This window comes from Scophthalmus maximus, chromosome 9, assembly GCF_022379125.1.
Source record: "Scophthalmus maximus strain ysfricsl-2021 chromosome 9, ASM2237912v1, whole genome shotgun sequence".
NCBI classification, from domain to species: Eukaryota; Metazoa; Chordata; class Actinopteri; order Pleuronectiformes; family Scophthalmidae; genus Scophthalmus; species Scophthalmus maximus.
Window position 1 is genome coordinate 18,663,585 of NC_061523.1, and position 22,282 is coordinate 18,685,866.

At 43.1% G+C, this 22,282-nt stretch overlaps 1 protein-coding gene across 1 annotated transcript; it reads right to left on the reverse strand.

Annotated features, from left to right (window-relative positions):
• Nucleotides 1–19,486: 19,486 nt before the first annotated feature.
• Nucleotides 19,487–22,057, reverse strand: hs3st1 (heparan sulfate (glucosamine) 3-O-sulfotransferase 1). The gene is made up of 2 exons (XM_035649593.2): nt 21,823–22,057; nt 19,487–21,134 (listed from the first exon to the last, which is right to left on the reverse strand). The coding sequence occupies exon 2, from the start codon at nt 20,994–20,996 to the stop codon at nt 20,079–20,081; it is 918 nt and encodes a 305-aa protein (XP_035505486.1). The 5' UTR covers nt 20,997–21,134; nt 21,823–22,057; the 3' UTR covers nt 19,487–20,078.
• Between the last annotated feature and the right edge of the window lie 225 nt (nt 22,058–22,282).

Sequence of the window (22,282 nt, forward strand, 5' to 3'; positions counted from 1 at the left end):
AATCAGATATATGGTTGTATGCTATATTACAAATATATTATTAAAAGTATTATGAGTTACTCTAACAGAACTAGTTCCAGGGAATTTGGGTTTTTCAGATTAACCATCGGAAAAAAGATAAAACAAAACCTCATATTCACAAAGAATCTGTGGGTGTAATTTCCTGAGCCTTCTGTATCAAACATGAGCCGATGCCAAAATAAAAAAGTCCAACTGATAAAAAAAAACTGTTCATCTTTCTATAGAATTGTACCGCACATGTTCATTTCCTGTTCGTACGGTGCACCTGTCACGCAGCTGTACAACTCTCGTCAGTGCTCTGCCTGCGGTGAGAAACACCGATAGCATCAGCATTTGTTTTTCTGTTGAAATAAAACAAGCAAACACTGCGTTTGTTCAATATTACAAAGCATCAGCAATATTTGAAAGTGTACAGTCGTGCTATTTGTACACAGATGGGAGAGAAAGAGCTGGACATTTTTTGCCTAAAAAATGACGGGAACGATTGAACAATTGTTCATTTTTGGAAACATTTGTAAATTAATTTTCTGGACACTCTCAGATATAATAATTTCGGCTCTAGAGTACTAGTTTGTTTCTGGGTGTTAGTGGAAGTAATGAAACTTCTTTGTAATGTGGGGATCAGTATTGCAGTCAACAAAAACACAACTGAGTTTAAACTTTAAGACTGAGTCAGACTGAGTCAGACTGAGTCAGACTGAGGGACGAGAGGAGAAAGAGCTTCAGGAAAACTTTGCAGAAAGTAGAGCGGTCCTGTTACTTTTACCTTCCGGTGAAATTATATTAAGTAGAAAAAAAGGTCAAAACTCTGCGGACGGACTTTTGAAAGGAGCCACTTAAATATTGTCCACATGTAAGTACACACACACGCTTCGCTCTAGCCAGTGGGACCAGGAATAATGGATGAGCAGCAGCGCGGTCAAGTCTAATTAAAGCAACCTCTTGACCATTGAATCCTGATCCTTCACTTCCCCGGTCACCTCTTGTCTCGTCGCGTGGAGCCTGTCGGGAGAGCGGGCATCACCTCAGAGGGTTCACAGTTCAAATCCTCGCCCCGGCTCCGGCTCTCCGCTAAATGTGGCTCTGCATCACCTCGGACACCAATCCATCCCCATTAGCTTCGAAAGCAGGAGGAGCCTGTTTGGCCCTCACTGAGTCCGACAGCCAGCTCTTTTCATATAATTCACAGATCTCAATGTGTCGATGCCCCGCTCGTGAGGTTCAAGTGGTTTAGAGGACACGACGGGGGCAGAGGATGGAAGTTAATTGACTGTGCGACGACTGTAATGATTTGAGTGTGAAAAGCATCATGAGATCCTGTGCAGACTGTGAGGTCCACAGCTGCAATTAGCACCGCTGCTAACAGGAAAATGTGACACCCATGCAAACGATGTCTAATATACCGAGGACCCTCACATTACATTGGCTTGTACATTAGCGAGAGTGTGAGGATATAATAAAGTTAATGAGGTAAAATATGAGAACGCCTTTGCAGATGGGTTATTTCTTGGTCCCATTGAGGCTTGATTGCTCTTGATGATGCCAGGTCATGTGACTCTTTTTAATATTCCCTATATCCAATATGAGTCAAGCCAATTAAAGTCAGTTCTTCCTTACATGGTCCAAAATCACAAATCTATCTCAAAGGGTTGTTGTTTACAACAAACAACAATTTAAAAGAAAGGGGAACGTTTCTATGAGGGAATGATTATATTAAGAAAAAACATGAATGAAAAATATATGTATCTAATCTGACCTTGGAAGAAAACTAATTAATAACAATGGCAGTTGTCATTCTGATATTTTCAGAATTATCATAATTTTACAACAGTTATATTTGTCTTCTTTATGTTGGTGCTACCTAAATAGAACTGGTGACTTTCAAATGGAGAAGCATTAAAAATATAACTGTAAAATGTTGAAATAAAAAAAACAGAGAAGAGAGAGAGAGAGAGAGAGAGAGAGAGAGAGAGAGAGAGAGAGAGAGAGAGAGAGAGTCATCCACTAACCAGAAGGTCAATGTTTTTTTATGCCCGATACAGCAATGTGTTAGTCAAACTCATTAACTCTTCTCTGAGAGCTGTTTCAGTCACCACTTGGTGGAGCCAGTAATCACACATCTCTCATTTGCCTGGTTTACTAAATATATTCAGCAACCAACACTTTATTACTAGATTTTATGGTGGATTCTCATACAGAAGATAAGAAAATGTGACAGTAGGATAGGCGTTCTCTCTCACTGTTAAAATGCCCGGACAGTTGTATAATACACACATTTAGTCAATTTGAAAACAACAACAAATATTTGAATCAAGGTCTTTGAATCTTTCATACGGTGACTGCGGAACTTCTTATTTGAAAAAGACAAAAGTCCACAAGGGACAGCTCTTAACTTTGTCTTTGTTAACATTTAATAGTCTTGTTCTTGAGAAATATTCTGAAAATAACCTCGACTAGCCACCGCAGTGGACAAAAAAACAGCCCCCGAATGCAGACGCAGAGTTGGGAGTAAGATGAATGAAGAGGAGTTATTGAAAGGGTCGCGGGGATGGAGGTGGAACGAGCGGCGAGGTGACCGGCTGAGGCAGAGGGCAGGAGGCGAGTGAGGAATGGCAGGAGCGGATGAATGAGGGAGGCGGCAGGTGACAGCGGGTCGGAGAGCAAGTAGGCAGGCAGACAGGCGGGATGTGATCCTGGAGCACAAGAAAGACACATTACTGAGAGCTCGGAAGAACGATGAGTCCACTGAGAAGACCAGAGAGGCCTGAAGCGTTATCTGACACAAGGGCCAGAGTAGAAAATACTGGGGGAAGATGAGCTTGATGGAAGGAAAGATGTGTGAGTGAGAGAGAGAGAGAGAGAGACAGACAGACAGACAGACAGACAGACAGACAGACAGACAGACAGACACACAGACAGACAGACAGACAGACACACACACAGACAGACAGACAGACAGAGAGAGACACACAGACAGACAGACAGAGAGAGAGAGAGAGAGAGAGAGAGAGACACACAGACAGACAGAGAGAGAGAGAGAGACAGACAGACAGACAGACAGACAGAGAGAAAGAGAGAGAGTGAGACACACACAGACAGACAGAGAGAGAGACACACAGACAGACAGAGAGAGAGAGAGAGAGAGAGAGAGACACACAGACAGACAGAGAGAGAGAGACAGACAGACAGACAGACAGACAGACAGAGAGAAAGAGAGAGAGAGAGAGAGAGAAAGAATTTCTTCTATTTTGAAGCCGACTCTATATTTCAGGTCTGGTGCTTCTAAATTGGAAAGGTTGCACTGTTACAGTTACAGTATTTTGTTCACACAAGCCTCTCGGAACAATTTAACCACTCAGAGCTGAGCACGGACAAGCCGACTGGCCCGACCTGTCTAATTTCATCATCAGTTCACTGACCACAACTATTAATACAATGGAGACAGTGCAGTAACAAATGTGTTTACGAGGAAACAATCTTCAAGTGAATCGAAGGGATCTTTTGTTATTTTTTCTCGGATGTGATCTTTGGAAGCAGTGTTGCAGGACAACATTGATTTTAGCCGTGACAGTTTTCAGCCAATCGTGTGCGGTGCAAATAAAAATAAAAATCATGCAGAGTGTAAAATTAGGAGCTCCAGTTAATGTTCACATCGAAACGGGGAAAGATGTGATCTCGGTGACTTTGACTGTAGCATGACTGCCGGTGTGAGTGGTTCTGATCTACTGGGATTTTCACCCACAACAACTTCAACTGCTCTCTGAGAATAGTGGGGGGAAAAACAAAAGACATCCAGCTGGCAGCAGCTCTTCAGATAGAAACACTTTGTTGATGGCAGAGGTCAGAGGACGACTGGTGGACTAAGTTCAAGCTGACAGAAAGGCCACGGTAGCTCAGATCACCTCTATTCACAACCCTGGTGAGTATAAAAGCACAACATGACAAACGACGGCGGGTCGGATGAATCTAGATTTCTGCTGAGACACGCAGATGTTGGTCTCAGAATTTGTCTTCAACAGCAGCGTGAATCCATTGACCCAACCTGCCTTGTGTCGACAGTCCAGGCTGCTGGTGGTGTGGGGAACTGTCTCTTGACCCACTTAACAGCCCCTCATCTTTTGAATGCCTCAGACCATCTCAGGTTTGTTGCGTCCCTTCATGGCCACGGTTGACCATCTTCTGATGGCTACTTCACACGTTGCTCAAGCAGCAACGTGTGAATCACTGTATCCAACAGATCAACCTTTGTAGATGGAGCGATTGGCAGCATGAACGTGCACCTGTCAAATCTGAAGAGCTGACGTGATGCAATCGTCTCAGCATGGAGCCGGATCTCAAAGGAAAGTTTGACTGTTTGAAGAGCAAAGGGTGATTTTCGAAAAGTACAAAATAAAACTAAATTATACAAATCTGTATTTCTTTAAAGGAACAGTTCAACTTGCAAATGCTTGAATAAGATGAGAGAAAGTGGAGCCAGAAGCTGGAATGGATACAACTAATCTAGCCCTGTTTACTAAACTAAAAAGAATCTAGCTGACTAATGTGTATTTTTTGAATCCATAGCTTCCATAGCTGAAACCAAAATGTAAAAATGAGAGCCAGGCAAACTCTTGGTTTCCAGTTTTTATGATAAGCTAAGCTAACCATCAGCTGGCTGCAGCTTCATATTCATCGCACAGACATTTTCATCCAACTCTCAAGAGCACAATTGAAAATATTTCACAAAGTGTTGAGCTATTCCTTTAATTTAAACCAGCTTTAAAATAAGATAGATTCATATTCAATAATTTGACATAGCCCTCATATTAGACCAGCAAACAGCCTGTATAAGAACGTGTAAAGCCACAAAAGTTTAACTATCAGCTTGATTAACACATCTCCCACACAGTGCAGATAGAACACAACTTTATCTCACTGAGGATCGGTATCGCCTTGAGGCGAACAATAAGATCGATCAGGATATAGCCGAGGGAGAGAGAGGTGGAGGAAGACGAGGGAGGATTAATGGGACAAAACAAGAAAAGGAGTGCACCGCTGTCTCTTAAAAAGGAATCAATGTCACATCCAGGGGCCGATCTATTGTGGTGGTAGCACCACACACACACACACAAAAAAAAGGCCCTGCCATGCCAGCTGCCAACTCAGGTTTGGAAAGTTGAATTAAAAAAAAATATATATCGATGAAAAATTGCGGCACCTCGGAAAAGTAGAAAAGTGAAACTCCAAGTGGATGCACCAAGAGAAGACGCAGCCTGTTGACACCTCGGCTCCGCTCTCCTGCCATCGGGAGCTGTGGGTGCCTTGTCTTGCTTTCACTGGTTCGAGGGTATGAGGGAACGAACACTGCCATAGTGTGGTGCCAGCCCGCAGGACGCAGTCTTGGTAACTGATTGACCAGCAATGCAAATCAATTTAAAGCACGGTACCCGAGAGTCGGCACTTTCACCGCATTTTCAAACTGAAGCTCAGAAGAAAAGGACTTCTGCTGTTTAATCATCATGACTGAATGAACACTAGATATCTCGGCAACACTAAATGTGCAGCTTCACCGACTACAGGTCACACAACGGTTAATTATCTAGGCGTCGACCTATAGGAGCCAATTCAAACCCTTTTAAATGAAAGCTTGCGCGGACCGAATTACTCATCACTATGAATCTTATTTCATGGATCTGTTGGGAAACACTGAGGAGGTTGAAACAAACAGTAAGTGAAAAACTTTCAATAACAGGTGGTTCATCATCATTATTACTGATGACTATTAAAGAAAAAGCATAGTCATTGAGTCGCTCTGGATTTTGTGTATATATATATATATATATATATATATATATATATTAAAACGATTGTATCTTAATGATCTGTCTTTGACACATTTTAGGCCAAGTGATGGGCTTAAGATCAATGAAGATTTGCAAATAAAAGTGATTAAAGCACCAAATAGAAATATATTAAGTTGGCAATAGAAATCATTACAATAAACAAACAAATTGCAATATCTTAATTTGAGGTCTTTTTAAATAAAATATTGATCAGTTAAATCTGCATATATGTATAATAATTCTCTGTACAAAAAAATATTATCCTCAAATTAACAGACGTGTCCGTCTTTGACATGCAAGCGACTCATTCATATGAGAAGCACAAAGTTCTTCGGTCTTTAAAGTAAATCCCTCCTGGATTAATACTTCACGAGTTTCCCAACTCTTCCCCTTGAGACCGAAGGAGAAGTGCAGCAACAGTGCGGCAATCATACGCCGAAAAAACCCAAAAAACATTTGTAGTGCTACTGTGACTTAATCTGCACACAACAAGCTGAAGAGGAGGAAGTTGGGAAGCCGTCTGCTCAGTGAAGTTTTCATGCAAAACTCTGTCCTAGATATTTGAAACATCTCTGAGCAAGGCGATGAAATTATTACATCAAACTGAGACATCACTGTGCTCTTCTTCTCATTTCTGCTCGTAGTACGAGGGAGGGATCATAACTTAAAGGGACAGCTCCACATTTCGGGGAATGGGGACAGTTAGTTGGACGAAAAAGCCCAAACTTCTGTCGTGTCTACGCACTAAACAAAAAGGCAAGCGGCCTGCTAGGTTAGCTTAGCATAAGGACACGTATCTTACATGCATTTTGAAAGATGGAAAGCCTTTAGGTGTCGCCCTATGATGAATTTAAGTGCTAGCAATGGGTCACACCGATTTTCCACTATCTGGCAACCAAAAAGTTATTGTTTCCCGCGCCAAGGAGTTTAGTTGGTTCGGTTTTGTCTGTTAGTTTGTTTGTTAGCAGGATTACTTAAAAAATTGATGGAGGAATTTGCATGAATGTTTTATCAAAGATAGGTCTTGAGAAAGGTAACTAGGTGAGTCCATTGTGGGAGACATCCAGATCTGGATATAGGTTTTTTTATTTTTATGGATTTGTCGCAAGATACGGCAAAACTGCTCAGGCTGGGCGGAGGTCTGTTCTGGCTGAGAGCTCTTGTGAATGTTATTAATGTTATGTTATGAATGACTTACGACTGAACTGTATACCATCAGTAAACAAGTCATTAACTGTGAATACAAATATTAATTAGAGAATATAAAGCTTTCTTGTAATTGGTACAATATTAGAAAGCGGTATGATTCCTTGCGACTTTGCAGGCTGTTATAAACGTACATCCTGCTGTTTTTGTTTCTAATGTCTTCTTGGTGTGTTGATTTCTGAGCATCAGAGGTGCCGGTATGCAGATTTTTTATGACTCAGGCAGGCTCTGTTTCCTCCTTCTTCAAGTTGTTGTGCTATGCTAAGCTAGTGGCTGCCAACTTTATCCTGATACTAATCGTATCACTATTCTTAATTAGGTATTTCCCAAATGTCGGACAATGACATTCATTCCTCGGTAACATCTCTGTGACACAGTTTGTCGGCTCTCCAAAAGAATACAGCAGGTTGTGTACATGGAGAAGAAGGTGGTTCACTGCCACGGGTAAAACCAAACCTGTCTTGCCTTCACTCTCACTGTGAGGCCTCACACACACCCAGGGTCAAAGGTGAAATGTTCCTCCTATAGGCAATGTGCGAGCAAACAGGGGTGTGTGCGGCAGAGGTTCTGCAGCAGCAAGAAAGTGTAAGAAATTGTGGAGCACTCTGCCTCTGCCCTCCTAATCCCTCCACCCTTCTAATCCCTCCACCCTTCTCTTTTCATCTCTCTCCATCACCGGAATTCCAAATGGGTATGAATGTTTTTTCTGGCCACTTTTTACTCAAAGCTGCATATTAACAATTGCATCTCGCCGCAAATGACATCTCCGAGGTAGGGACCGACCTTCATTCCTCTGCAGAGGGCACGCCAGTAAATCCATTTCTCCAGAGATGCGGTTCACTGAATAACAAATCACGGGGCCAGACATGGCTCTCTCTCTCTCTCTCTTTCTCCTGTTCAAGAAACCTATGCTAGAAGCTTCCCCCACCGGGCCTGTAACACTAGGGGTTTATTATGAGGAGAGAGTGGACAAACAGGGAATGTGCTGCCACAGGGAACTGTACCTCCGAACATGTGAAACCGGCTCTCCTCTCTCGACTCTCGCCGTTTCTTTGCTGATAATAGCCTTGGTAAATTACACATATTACAATGTGGAGGAAAAAAGGAATGAAGTCTTGCGTATGATAAATAAATAGTCTGTTCGTGCTTGTCCCTGCTGCTCACACACCCGCGACGTTATCGACAAAGCCCTCAGCCTCATCAGGAAGACATGCACAGCCCCATTCTGCCCTGATATCTCTCAGCTTCTGCACATATTCCTGCACCTCATTTCCCCCTCCAACCAAATCAGCCCCATGGTATATCAGCCACCTGTCAAAATCTATTAAGGTGGCCTCACATTTCATGAAACACCTTATCTCGCTTCATGACCAGTGTAACGTTATTTACACCCGGCAAACAAAATGGTTCCGGCACTGTCGTGGCAGATAAGGGCCTTTAGTCACGGAGCAAGGTGACAGCCACCAGATTACAAGTTGGTGATTTACCTTAGTCATTCCTGTGACCTAGAAAGGAGGGCCAATTCCGGTGTACTTGGCTGTTCCACCGCAACAGACTTCATTTACTGTCTGAGGTTGTTTTATTGAATCTTCCTCCTAAGAATTGTTCAAGGAACTTTTCCCGTGATTTGAGAAAAAGATTGGCTCGCAGATTGAACAAGGTAATATTCACAGTATTCGCAGAAACAGTTTTCGGAACATTAAGGGTCTGGGGCGACTTTGATTTGATCTAATTTCTGTTTCGCTGACATCCAGTTTACCTGAGGGGAAATTGTATTTTTTTCAGCCCAGGACTTATTCGAATAATTGTGCCTTTGTTCCCCAGGAAAATCAAATTTGGCAAAAGCAACTTGTATCTGTGGAAGCAATTCAAACACCCAAACTTTTCTACTTTAAGCTCCAGTTTTACATAAATAATTTGTCAAAAGTTTTGGAACGACTCTATTCTTTCCAGTTGTTACTGAAATTACCATAGTGTAATGTCCCAGTTTACTTGGAAATTAAATAATAAAACTAATAAATATCAAAACTTTTTTTTTTTTCTAAAGGAATCCCATTTAAAATCCTATCATCCAATGTAGATTTTCCCTCATTCAGCAGCCTGTGTTTTTCTTTCTACGGCGGAAGTGAAACGTCGCTCAGGAAGTTCATCAAAACTGTTTCAGCAGTTTCCACAAACGTGTTTCACATGTTGGTTGCCTTGCGTTCACCTTTTGTCCAGTTCATCCCAAACCAGCTCAAATCAACAGTTCCACTGTGTCATTTCACTTTGAAACCATATCAAATGCACCTTAATTACACAGGTTGCCTCTTACACGGGTGCATGTGCATTTAAAGCTACAATGACGATTGCAATTTCTGTATATACTTCTGATTAGACAGCGAAGCTTTAGGGGGCATCCACTGCCTGTCTCTGTAACGTTACAACCGAGGGGGGATGGTAAGTCAGCATGACCCACATCCAGAACGGTCACATTATTGGAGGAGGACCCAGGTTATGAAAACAATATATTGTAATTTTTCCTTGCAGCCTTCGCTGAAACCGTAATCCAACTACCTCAACTCCAAGCCTTTTGAATTTGAAGCTCATCATCTTCAGATTACGAGAGTTTTTAGAGGGAAGAAATAATGTTTCTTCTAGCATCTTGTGTTCAGGTGGAAAAAAACATATGTTTCTCTCTGCCGAAACTCTGCTGGTTCAAATCTTTAAAATGTTGGCGACTTCGGGAAAAAAGGGAAAAGAGTTAAAGGGGTGTTGATGTGGAGGCTGAGCACACGTGGGACAAGAAGGTACTAAGAGCCTTCGGAGTGCATGTAGGATCCCTCTTACTTCACTTCTCCTCTCGTCTCGCACACAAAGATGTCGTGAGCAAACAGTCTTGCGGGGATGCCCACAGCTACAACCTGATAAGTGCATTGCGCACACACACACACACACACACACACACACACTCCAAGGTTGGAGGCAGGCAGCACCCACGCACAGCTGGGTGAGAATGGGGCCCCGCATCAGCTTATTAAATAAGTGGAGGCCCTACATGGTGAAATGGAGCAGCAAGGAAGAGTTATATGCGCCACCTCGGCTGCAGTGTTGGTGGACCGCCAGCATCCCCATCAGCAGTCAGTCAATGGGCTGACTCAACAGTGTGTGAAATTAAGAGGGAAACAGAAGTAGACAGACATTACGCCTCTCCCCCACTTCCCTTCAACCTCTGAGGCACCAGGCAGCAGCTAATGCAACCACCCAGCACACACACACACACACACACACACACACACACACACACACACACACACACACACACACACACACACACACACACACACACACACACACACACACACACACACACACACACACACACACACACACACACACACACACACACACACACACACCAGCAGCACTGCGGCTCCACTTCTTCTGCTCCTCAAACAAAAATACAAACAGACGATATAAGTAAATGCCACGAGACACAGAACTGTGTAGACAGCATTAACTTATATGAATCCGTTTACGTGAGTTACAGGTTTAATTGAACCTGCAGTGATGGACGTGCAGGCGTTCTGCAGGATGAGGGTTTTTTCTGGTGTTTTTCTTTACATATGAAGACAAACAGTTACAGTTTTCACAAATAAAAAGCTGAATGTTTGACACCTGAAAGAACAAAAGCACCACTAAAAAAACCCCACATCATTTCAATTAAAACTCACATCCCTGAAAATACAACTGCAATAGGACCAGACATCTATTGTCAGATCTCCACTGGGAAGATGTTTAGAATATTTCTCCCGTCCTTTCTTCTTCCGGCTCCTTGAAATGTTAATGTGGTTCTTGTTTTTGAGTTCGATACAAAATCCTTTCTGCTGAGAGCCTCACTTTGTCAAAGCAGGGAGGAGCCACATTTCCATACCAAATGTCTGGCCTGAATGAAACTACTATTAAAGAAATTCTGAACAGTAGCCTAATGATGAAAAAGGCCGTTGCCAAGGTAATATGCAAAACAGTCTCATTGACTCCGAGCTGAACTATGTGAACTATACCTACAAAATGGAGGCTGGAGAGTTGAACCACATCCCGCTGAGTGAAAATAAACTATGTCTCTGTGTCAGTTTGCTTAAAACATTGATTATCCTGCATATTCATACAGTGCCCTCCATTTTCCAGACATAATCTGATATAAATCTAACTCATATTGTACAGGTTTACGTCCTGCATTAAATGTATACATCTACATTTCAGAGGGAAATATTGCTAGTGCATTGAATTTTTGATTTTGGTTATGTTGCTTTAAAAATATATAAACATTTTATAAAATATTATGCAAAAGAGTAAATAAACTATTTAAAATGTCTTGCACATTAATGCATCTGTAAGGGAAGGATGATATGGGCAAAGTTATCTTTCAATGTAATTCATTGCATGATATTCAAAGATAATGCAATGTAGTAAATCTTTCTAGAGTAAAAATAAGCAACAAACTGATCATCTTAGCAGATCAGAATAATTCAGCCGGTGATATGAACGCATGAACCATCGATCACAATGCAAGAAAAAAATCAGAATCTGCTTTTTGTAATGAAGCAGTGCCGCTGGACAATCTGCAGCAGAACAACTGGATATGGAATATTAAACCCATTGAGAAACAGTACAGAAAAACCTTATTGTCCAGTCCATTGAGATACTTTTTTTGACTATAACACGCTTGTACTTCACCAAAGTGAATGCAGGACTTGTACTTTAGCTTATAGTCAGAGGGAGGGGAAGAAACCACTGAAGGGTGTCAGGACTGACATCATCGTCTGACTGCAGTCTACACCTCAACACGGGTAAAAGGATGTATCTTCTACCTTTTGTGTCCGTAGTCCAACTGATTGTGATGCTAATTGAGAATTAAACCTCACACGTGTAATTAAACCAGCGTGACAAATCATCGATTGGAAAGTTGCAAGCTAGAATAAGGAGCGCTGTTTAATTTGTCTGGAACATGCGATGCTCATCGAGGGTTTTTCATTCCTTAACATTTCCTGTTGCAGTCTGAAGGTGAACACAAGTGGCTGAGGACTAAGGGAGGACAACGTCTGCAGAGACTCTCCAGATGGATATTGACCAAAAGGTCAATGGAATTTCATTGAACTGTGGCAAACTGCACCGTGCTTCACCACCAGATCAATGCCCCCTCGCCCTCTTTTCTCCGGTCCCCTCTCTCTGGGGGCTCTTTACTACTTTGGGGAGAGGACAAACGTCGGAGCACCTGAAAACGTTGACAGATGTGTGTGAGAGAGCGTTCTGTCAGGCTCGTCGTCAGGGCCGCTGGTGTAAGTGCGTTTGATCTGCGAGATGGCGAGCCAAGGTTTCAGCTGCCGTTGCACGCTCCTCCTCTTACTTCAGAGGGAATGTGAGAAATAAAGCGACTCCTGTGATGTGGAAGTTCCTGCACAGATGCTGAACATGCGTCTCTCGCTCTGAGAGACATTTTGTGCTCACGCAGTCGACAAGCCGCCTTTATGTTCTGTGACCAAGGTCAGCGGTCTGATTAAATCCCTCTGGTTTCTTTGCAACTCTGATGGGCGGAAATAATAATAAGGGCAAACGTGCCAGGTCAACACCCCTCAGCACAACAGGTAGAAATACTGGCTTATTCCTTTCTCAACATTTAGCCGTTGTTTTCCTAAAATGTAAGTTGGAGGATTTTCTTTCTGTGTAAATTAATCATTGTCAGTGTTTTCATCAGTTTATTTGACAATATGTACTTATTCGCACTAAACACAAAGAAAATTGGAAATGTCACCTGTAACCTGTAAAAAAAATACTTTTAAAGGCTGTTAACCAACGTTCACCAAGACTGTGAAATGGTCTGCACCACATTTCACGGCAATCCGTTGTTGAAATAAAAATCACTCTGGATCAAAAATGTCAAGCAGCTGGTGAAAGCCGAGACAAAAAAAACAGCAGATTCATCCTCAAGGCGATCCATCCAGTAGTTGCTGGGATGTATCATTCTTATTTTTAGATATATTTTTTTTAAATCAGGAGAACATAAGATGAATCAACCCGAGAACGACTGAAGATCCAGAGCTTTTGAACAATTCTACATTCGTAATAAAACCGAGTTCACAATAATAATAAAAAAAGGACACAAAAACCGACTAGGGATTTTTAATGATCCTGTTTTTCCAATTAGTGAAAGGATTACATCATCATCCTGCAGGTGAGAAGCAATACATCAGTCGTGCAGGTCAATGGATTTCAAGACTCGCGGTTGAAGGGATTTGGTCAATCATGAAACAGCCAATTGATTTTCCACACTTTATTCGCAGAACCTGGCAGAGTGAAATCTCCCTGCCCGGGTTCGCTGATTGAATGTAATTGTGTCCTCATGCAGCAAGCACATTTACCACCTGTTTCCTATTTCCTTGTGTTGACATTTGGGGATATGAGTTACGTTTGTGAAATGCTCAGAAAGACAAACAAAATCTACACGAAGAAGGAGAAAAAAAAAAAGTGTTGTTCGACTCTGAAGGTTACTGGACTGTTATGAGGAGATTATAAAGGAGTATATTTGAAGTATGCCAAATGTCAAATCAAATCGAGCGAGTGCGCTTATGTAATCTCACACTTGTTCAGGCTCAGCAAGTGTCGGATGGGAGGGTTGGACTGGGGTGCAGATTGAGGGCCGGCCAATCAGATTCACCCCTCTGGCCCTGCCACTGTCATCACCCCTCACGGAGGAAGGAGCCTCGGTTTAATTAGAACAACATTAATACGCGTTTTTGTATTCCAACGACCCAGAACAGCACCGTGACACAAATACCAGGGGACGAGCCAACACATGGTTTCAATGTGGTAACCAGGACAACACAAACACAAAAAAAAAAATCCATTGTGTTGTAAACCTGTGATCGAGTTGTAATGTGAGTCATCTTGCATGTCGTTTAGTTTTGATGTGAACCATCTGTAGTATGTGCGCAAGTGAAAAAGTAACACTGCAATATAACTCGAGCGTCACGAGCCTCCAAGTAATCTCAGCAGTGACGTCATGAGCAAATGTGTTATAGAGGGAGAAACCCCCCCGAAAAAGCCCATTTACAGATTTAATGGTTTCTGGGTCCTGAACCTCTTTACTGTATTTGAAAATCCTGCCCAGTACCACAAAATACACACGGTTCACTGCTTACGGTTCCTATAGGGAACCGAAATAAGCGATGATGGCGTCTTTTTTCTATCGTCATTACACTGCACAATCTGTTTTATCATCACAATTACAAGTTCAAGCCCAGAAAGTGTCTATTCACACTGTGAATCATCTGCCATGAAGCAAAGCGTGTCAGTAATGACATACTGTATGTTGAGCGTACGGGCATGACCAAGAATGTGTGCATACTACAGATAGTCAATGCAAAGTGTAAAGAATATTGATGAACACACACATACCCTAATCCCACACACACATAGCGGGAGGGAGGTGGGGAGGGCTATCGTCTGTTGGCCACTCATGCCTCACCCATGAAGAGGTGTCTGTTAGCAGGAGGAGTTATCATTGGCCATGAAGGCTTATTCCTCTGCCAGAGGACACCGGGCCAGGAAAAAGAGTGATAACGGAGCACAGCAGCAGCATCACATGTACAGTTCACCCAGGCCAAGATGGAAAGACTGATGGGAATATGCACACATACATCACGCGGTGCAGCACCAGCCCCCGTCCCCTCTAGCCTCTTTACTAATAACATGTGTATTTATGTTCCATTAGCTCAGAAACATTATTGAGGAAGCATCTCACTCAGAGGTAAAACCTGCATTTTTCTGATCTAATATCGTGAACGTTATTTGTAGCAATGTCAAGCTGCAGAGGGAAAACGCTCATGAGCACGCAGAGAAATTGATGATTTGTGTGATCGCCTGAGAGAGAATAATAACTTTGACTCGTATGCCGTGGTATTTAATTTAGCTGATTCGATTTATTCACCGTAATGTCATCATATACAACCAAAATAGCTTTCTGTTCATAGAAATGGGAAGGGTCTCGAAATCATTCACATTTCTTGACAGCTGAAAGATTAGGATTTTCTTTGAGGGGAAATGGGTTTCTTTTTTTTCAGTGGCAATGCTCTCGGCACCAAATTAAGGACATACACAGTGTTTGCAGTCCAACCACACCAGCTAACATTACCAGCAAAGACCCAAAAGGTTTGCCAAAGACAATGGTTAGTCCTCATACTAGAAATGTTTCGTCCAAGGCTCCCATTGAAGAAAGAATCATTATCAGAATTCGAGAATAAAGTCATAACTTAATTACATAAATTGGACTGTAAAAAAGAAAGAAACAGTGATTTCCTCCTCCACAAAAGAGGCAATTTCCTCCAAGCCAAAGTGCCCATGGGCCCCACGGGACCATGATCCGGCCCCGGCGACAGGCTGATCTTCTGATATTTCCCTTCTAAAATGACATATAGCCTAAAATTACGACATTCATTCTTTTTATGTTTTCCAACAATATTCTTGAAATCTTCAACCCTGGATTGACCTATTTGTTCAAATAAATCAACTGCGTTATTTATTTTTTTCTTCCTTTTATCTTTAAGCTACATGGATCATTTAGCCTCAGTCTGTTAGCATCGTATCGTGTAAGTGCCCAGGGCATCATTTTTTTTACCGGATCCTGGAGAAACAGGATGCAGGACCTCCCAGGTTGGGACCTATATTTGATTAAAACAAGAAACTCCACTTCTAAAAACCCTCAATAAATATTTGAACAGCTGTCACTTCAGTCGGAAAACATCAAAAGTTGCCGGCAGGAAAACAGAACCCGTCTGAAATCAAGGATCCACTGTTTCAAAAACAACAAATTTCAGGCAGTGAGTCTGCCAGCACTGTAAACTGTTCATGTGCCGCATGGGAAACAGTTATCAGAACATTTGATTCAGTAATGGGTTCAGATAAACAAAACAGGTACTTTTATTTGCATTTGTTTGGTCCCTTTGGTATACGGTGCCACCCTGGGTGACTCTTTCATTTCAGTTTTGTGTTGAAATGGTAAAACGACTGTACTTCATCAGATAAAAATGGTCTTTCAGAGTCGAAAGCCTTAAAATCCTCTTTGAATTGGAGAAAAGCAGCTGACCAAAGCTGCTGCTCGCGGCCCCGTTCAATTCCAACACGGTCAATTTGCCTTTTAATGCTGAATTAAATTGACAGAAACCAAGAATGTAGTGTTACATTTTTCAAATCACTGTTCTTTGTCGCTGCAGAGAAAATGTAAAGGTGTCTGAGAATCTTTCTTTATGTGCCGGGCATGTCGTGTTTTCAAGGTCACAAAGAAGCAGCGTTGTCTCAGGTTGGACTTCATGTTAACACGGAGTAAAAGCTTCCTGCAAATGCGGTGCAATGGCATGATGGTTATTATTTTCAGTGTTTCATCTTTTATAGCCGCGGATGACACCTGTATTGGCCGTCATTGCACGGGGAGTGGTCCTGTAATAAACAGGAGCAAGATGCAGCAAGAAGCAGTCTTATACAGAGAGGAAGTTCTTCTTCAAGTCCCTTGAAATTTCAAAATCTTAACGTATAGTATGTCTCCTGTTTAGCCACTTTGTGACGCTCATGTATTAAGCCTGGTGACTTCTGCATATGGATCAATGCAGAGCCTATACACTGTCGGAAACACAAAATCAGTTCTTGTGCGCTGGTGTGTCTGTGTTGCTCTGAAATCTTAAACCATGCAGCTCTGTTCCAGACAACAGGCGGTCAACCAGTCCATGGGAGACACACGCTGGAGGAGGATTTCTCACAATCTGGCAACCCGAGATCTGATTACATTAATAGTGATAACTGATCTATGAAGCATTAGCAAGGTATTTATTAACATTTAATAAACCTAGTAGTTCCTTGGAAATTGGTACGGACATAGCCAGGGCGCTTCAGGAAATTCAGATGTGCTACCACTGAAGTTTACAGGGGGTTCGGCTAACAAGCAGACACGAAGAAAAGGAAAGGGAGAAAGAGTGGGTGCATGTGTTATTTCTGCTAGGTTTCACCCAGTGAGTGGACAAACAATCTATTCCAATTAAAGCGAGCTGCAGCCCCGGTGACTGCAGAAGGGTTCTGTGCTCCATCGGATCACATCATCCTTTGAAACACCCCAGAATGGCTGATTGTGATTTGGAGGAAACAGGCCCCTCCAGGAACAACGAGTGCGGGGCTGGCAGCGGGGGGAGGGGCGGGGGGAGGGAGGCAGACTGACTCCAAGTAAGTCCAGAAAGTTGAACAGCAAAATAGTGTTAGAGCGGAGGAGGAGGAGGATGAGGAGGAGCAGGAGGCGGTGGTGGGGGCCCAGGAGGAGGGCAGGGCCATTAATCCTGGTTGCAGCCCCGGTTTACCGCTCTTACTGCGTGTGGGACGAGGAGGCAAATTAATTATGTGGCTGAGATTAATTATGTGATGTTAAGGGAAATCTGTGACTGTAAAACTTTAGAGGGCCGCACAGCCGACTAGACTAATGGGGCGTTCATGAACTCTTAATACATGCTGCCCTGATGCTGAGCGGCGATGTTGAGCAGAAGAGAGAGCGACAGCGAGAAAACTGAAGACAGGAAACAGCGAGACCTAGGAATTCATAAGGCTCATTATTCCCAACGAGGACAACTAAACTACTGTAATCTATATTTTTACATTACCATTTACTAATGGATTAGATAACTGTGTGTTCTGTAATAGGGGGTACTCGTAAATAAAAACCCACAGCAAATTAGCAGCAGTTCTGCTGTTCCCCTCAGTTCCGTCATGCTTTCAAAGATCTTTCAGGTCATTGTTTTGGTTTTATTGCCGCCCGGTTTACTGTTTGGTTCACGTTTCATTAGTGATGTTTGATGCAGCAGGGTGATTTAACATAATACACTAAATGGCAAAAAAAACAAACAACTGTACATTATCTTTACTACTACATCAGACAGACAAAGTTATATCTGTTGGTATTCAGATCCTTAAACAAGTAGAGGTATTAATATAATCAATGTACATACTCCATTACGGGTAAAATTCCTGCAATATCCTACTAAGCAAAATGTATCTAATTTTTTTTTTTTCACAAAGAAAAAACCTGTCTTTGTTTGCTTCTGATCCATCATCATGTATCTGATTATAAACACTGATACTGATCCATGAGCAGCATTTTACTGCTAGTTTGAACTTCATATACAGTTTAGTCTGGTGGTTTCCAATCTAGGGCTTGGGCCCCCCCAAACAGTCACAAGATAAACCTGGGTGGTCCCGAGATGTTTGATGAGGAAGGAAAGAATAAAGGTCTATTACGCAAATGTTCAATGTTTTCTTTTTGACGTTTGGACTGAATCTTTTAGAGATTCATCTTTACATTTTTTGCTATATTCTTGATTGAGAATAGAAAACTGTGTTCCTACACGTCCCTGCAGATCAGTTGGAAACCTGACACTTTCAAAACAACGCTAAAAGCAGAACATTCTGTGTTATTGCCAAATGACGCAAACCTTCACGTACCCGTTTTACCACTACACACGTAGCCCAACCTGTTTTGATGATAGCTTTTGATAGTCAACACTATGATGGCGGATGAGGGGATATTACTCCTGCTCTCTGAGGGCAAAAAGAATTCGAGGGATAGAGAAAGAAAAGTTTTGCTTTGGTCTGCATTTCAGGGACATTGAGGTTGACACCCTGGCTGCAGAGTACCAGTAAGCCCCTGAGGAAATCTAGGACACGTTCAAATGTGAAACCGCTACTGCAGGTTTTTGGAGCCTAATGCCTTTGAGACGGTGCTGCTGATGTTTTCAAAGTAGCAATAAGATTTGAATAAATAATCCCTTGCCTCTCTCTCTCTCTCTCTAAAAAAAAAAAAATGAGTACGGAGATCACATCCCTTGGGCATAAACAACTTACCGACTTTGATTTTTTTTTTTTTTTTTGATTGTGCTCAAACCTGAGTTCACTTATCTGCCCACTTTCAGTTCTCTGACACTAATCCTAATTTATGATAGTCAAATTTACTCTGAATGTGTGAAAACAGTTAATGCAATACAATAATCTGTTTACGATTGGTTGTCTCATCAGACAGACAGCAGCTTCCCCGACACGTTTGATTTAACCACAAACCCCTGCTTGGGCTTCCTGGCCAAACAGGAAATTCAGCATGGTTGAGAATGAAGATACAACTGCACCTTTCGTTTTATGAGCAAGTGACAGCAAGCACATCAAAATTTTTCAAAACCCTCTTGTCAATAAATGTAAATGCATTCAGAAGTTGTGATCAAATAATCCTCCACAGAAGGTGCAGCCTAAACACAGACACATTCTCACGCCAGTCATCCTCCGAGTTAAAGATCTGAGACAAACTGTTCAGCACAGATACTTAATGGAGTGAAATGAAACGAATAAATCGAGATGACAAAAAAATAGATCAATCATGCTATAAATAAAATACATCTTTATTATGATATTAATTCTTCACTTCTAAAAATCTATGAACAGTACATCGTGATGATCGGCAAATTTATGATGTGCACAGAGCATTTTATATAACCGACTCTTACATGGAGAAACATTTTGAGCAACAAAAAGGACAAATACATATTCAGTAATGGCGAGTGCCTGAAAGTGACTGAGAAAATCATAGCAGCATGGTAAAGGTCGTTTAGATCTCTAAACGTCATATTATGTGAAGAGAAACAAGGTGTGACAATATCAAACTGCCTGGTACTATATCTTTATGTAACACACAAACTGGCACTGTCCAAAGTCTGAATGTCATCATCAATGTCAGAACAAGTCGCCCGCTTTGCTCCGACGAGCTGATGAGCAGTGAGCGTTTGAGAAAGAAAAGATAAAGAGCTGCAGTAATGGACTGCAGTTCGCCCTGATATTTGGCTCAATCCCACTCCTGTAACAAACGCACTAGTACAAAAATAGATTTAGTTTGAATTTACATTAGCTTTGTCCCGTCATCTACACTGTTAGTAACGAGAGCAGGACATCCCCAAAGGACTGCTGAGACTCAGACCCTCATTTCCAGTTGAATGTCCGACCCACCAGCTCAAAGAACTTCTTGTTGGGTTCGTGAAAGAACTGGTAGAGTTTCTGCAGGATGACAGGAGCCACGTTGGGGTGAGCCCTGCCCTTCGAGTCGTGTAAACACCTCTCTCGCCCGTGGTCTCTCAAACAGTAGAATCCTTTTGTTTTGTTGAAGTAAAAATTTGACGCATTTATCTGGGGTTCCAGCTTAAGGAACCGTTCTACCTTCTTCATCTCAGGAAAGGGGTCCCTGATCAACTCGTCCCCGTCCACCACGTGGATGCTCTCCAGTGGGAAGTACTGCAGCCAGTTCTTCATGTGCACGTAGTACAGGCTGCGATTGAGAGCCTTGTATCCCAGGTTGATCTCGCCGTCCTTCACCAGCACGGACTCGATGGGCTGGTAGCGCTTGTGCTTCTGGAGACGGTTGTAAAAGACCTGGGTGTAGTCCGAGAGCACCCGCTCTGTGGGGTCTCTGAGGATGAGCAGCAGCTTGATGTCAGGGTTCATCTGATGGATGCGCTTGGGGACTTTGCTGGAAGTGAAGTAGGCCGGCGTCTTCTCTACCGTCAGCTGGTCGGGGAAGGCGTAGGGCATCTGGCTGAGATACCAAGACATGCCCCTCTCCCAGTGGCTCTCCCAGTCGAAGAAGTGCACCTCGTTCTGCGCCGCCGCCACCGCGCTGTGCAGACTGAGCATCTCAATCAGAGCCCGCGTCCCCCCCTTCCTCACACCAATAATTATAATCTGAGGAAGCTGCTGGACGGTCCCATTTGGGTGGGCGGTGGTCCCGTTGTCAGCGGCCGAAGAGGTGGGAGGTGAAGTTGGCCCCTCGTCAGCCAACGGTCTTGAGGGGATGGGGGGAGACTGCATTGCAAAAAGCAGCAGCCCGAGGAGCAGAGCTGCCATGAGGGAGGTCCTGACCCTGGGGGATTTCAGCCTGGCTAGAGCAGCAAAACTGTATCCCACATTGAAAGAGCAGCTGCCTGAGGACAATGGTCCAAATGAGAAGCAACAAAACTACCTCTCCTCTGCCAGCAGCAGTAACTGTAAGGGGAAGAAAACAGCGGTGATTATAGAGGATACCTGGCGAAAACGAAACAGACTCCTCTGGAGAATACCTGCTGGTGCACAATCCTTCAAAAGATCTAATGACAGATTTACGACTCACAGGCCACAAAGTGTGGGAGAGAAAAACAACACTTGCAGAGCATTTATGAGCTGATTAAAACTTTAAACTCCGCCAGTAAAGTGGGATAAGAAACCACATTTTGAACTAGGAGTGGAACAACGCAGAATATATACACACAATGCATTCATGGAATAAAACCACATTGAGTCAAAAAGCTGCGTGTGTGTGTGGTTTTGTAATTCAAAGACTACGGCAAGACTACGGGTTTATCCGTACAGATAATAATGAAAAATGACACGATGCAACGCTGTAATCATGCATCTTAATAAAGACACGTTAATGGAAGAAATGACAAACACGAAGGTGAAGCTCGGAGATATGTATCGGCGACAGGAGCATGAGGCAGGTGTCGTTTACTCTGCAAATTACAAGCAGCTGAGACTGAAACTGGAAAATGACGGGTTCCGCACCAGAACGTGTTTTTGACATAACTGTGCAGCCAATATTTTTTCTCACAATAACACGCGTGTCCACTTCGCTCCCGTGCGCGCGCGCGCGCGCGCATTGACCAAGAAAGCCAGCGACGCGCCGTGGAGCTCTTACCTTCTCTTTTCTTCCTCTCATCAACTATAATCGTCCCGTCGACGGAGGTTTCATTTCGCGCAGCACCGATCTGTCCTCCGCCTTCCTCATGTGATCCAGCCCCGCGCTCGTCGCTGTGCGTGTTCGTCCGAGCGCACGAGAACAACTCGCCTCCTGTCGGTGCACAACTTCTCCGGAGCGTGTTCCTCTCCCTGTGCCGCCCTGCCGCACGCTCCTCGCGGCTTTTGACTGTCAGCTGTTGCGTGGAAGCTGCCACGCCTACATTACGCCCCCGCAGGACCACGCCCCCCCCCCCCCCCCCAACCCACTGTGACTCACGTCACGTCGTTCATGTTGTGGTATTTTAACAGAGATAACGCTGCTGGTCCAAGTGGGGCGCGTCATGGCCACACGTGCAGAGAACAGGTCAAATAATAACAATAATGATAATGATAATGATAAAGAAGAGCAAGTGGAGAAT

Coding starts and splice junctions, on each gene's coding strand:
- hs3st1 (XM_035649593.2), bottom strand. CDS start 20,996: ATGGCAGCTCTGCTCCTCGGGCTGCTGCTTTTTGCAATGCAGTCTCCC.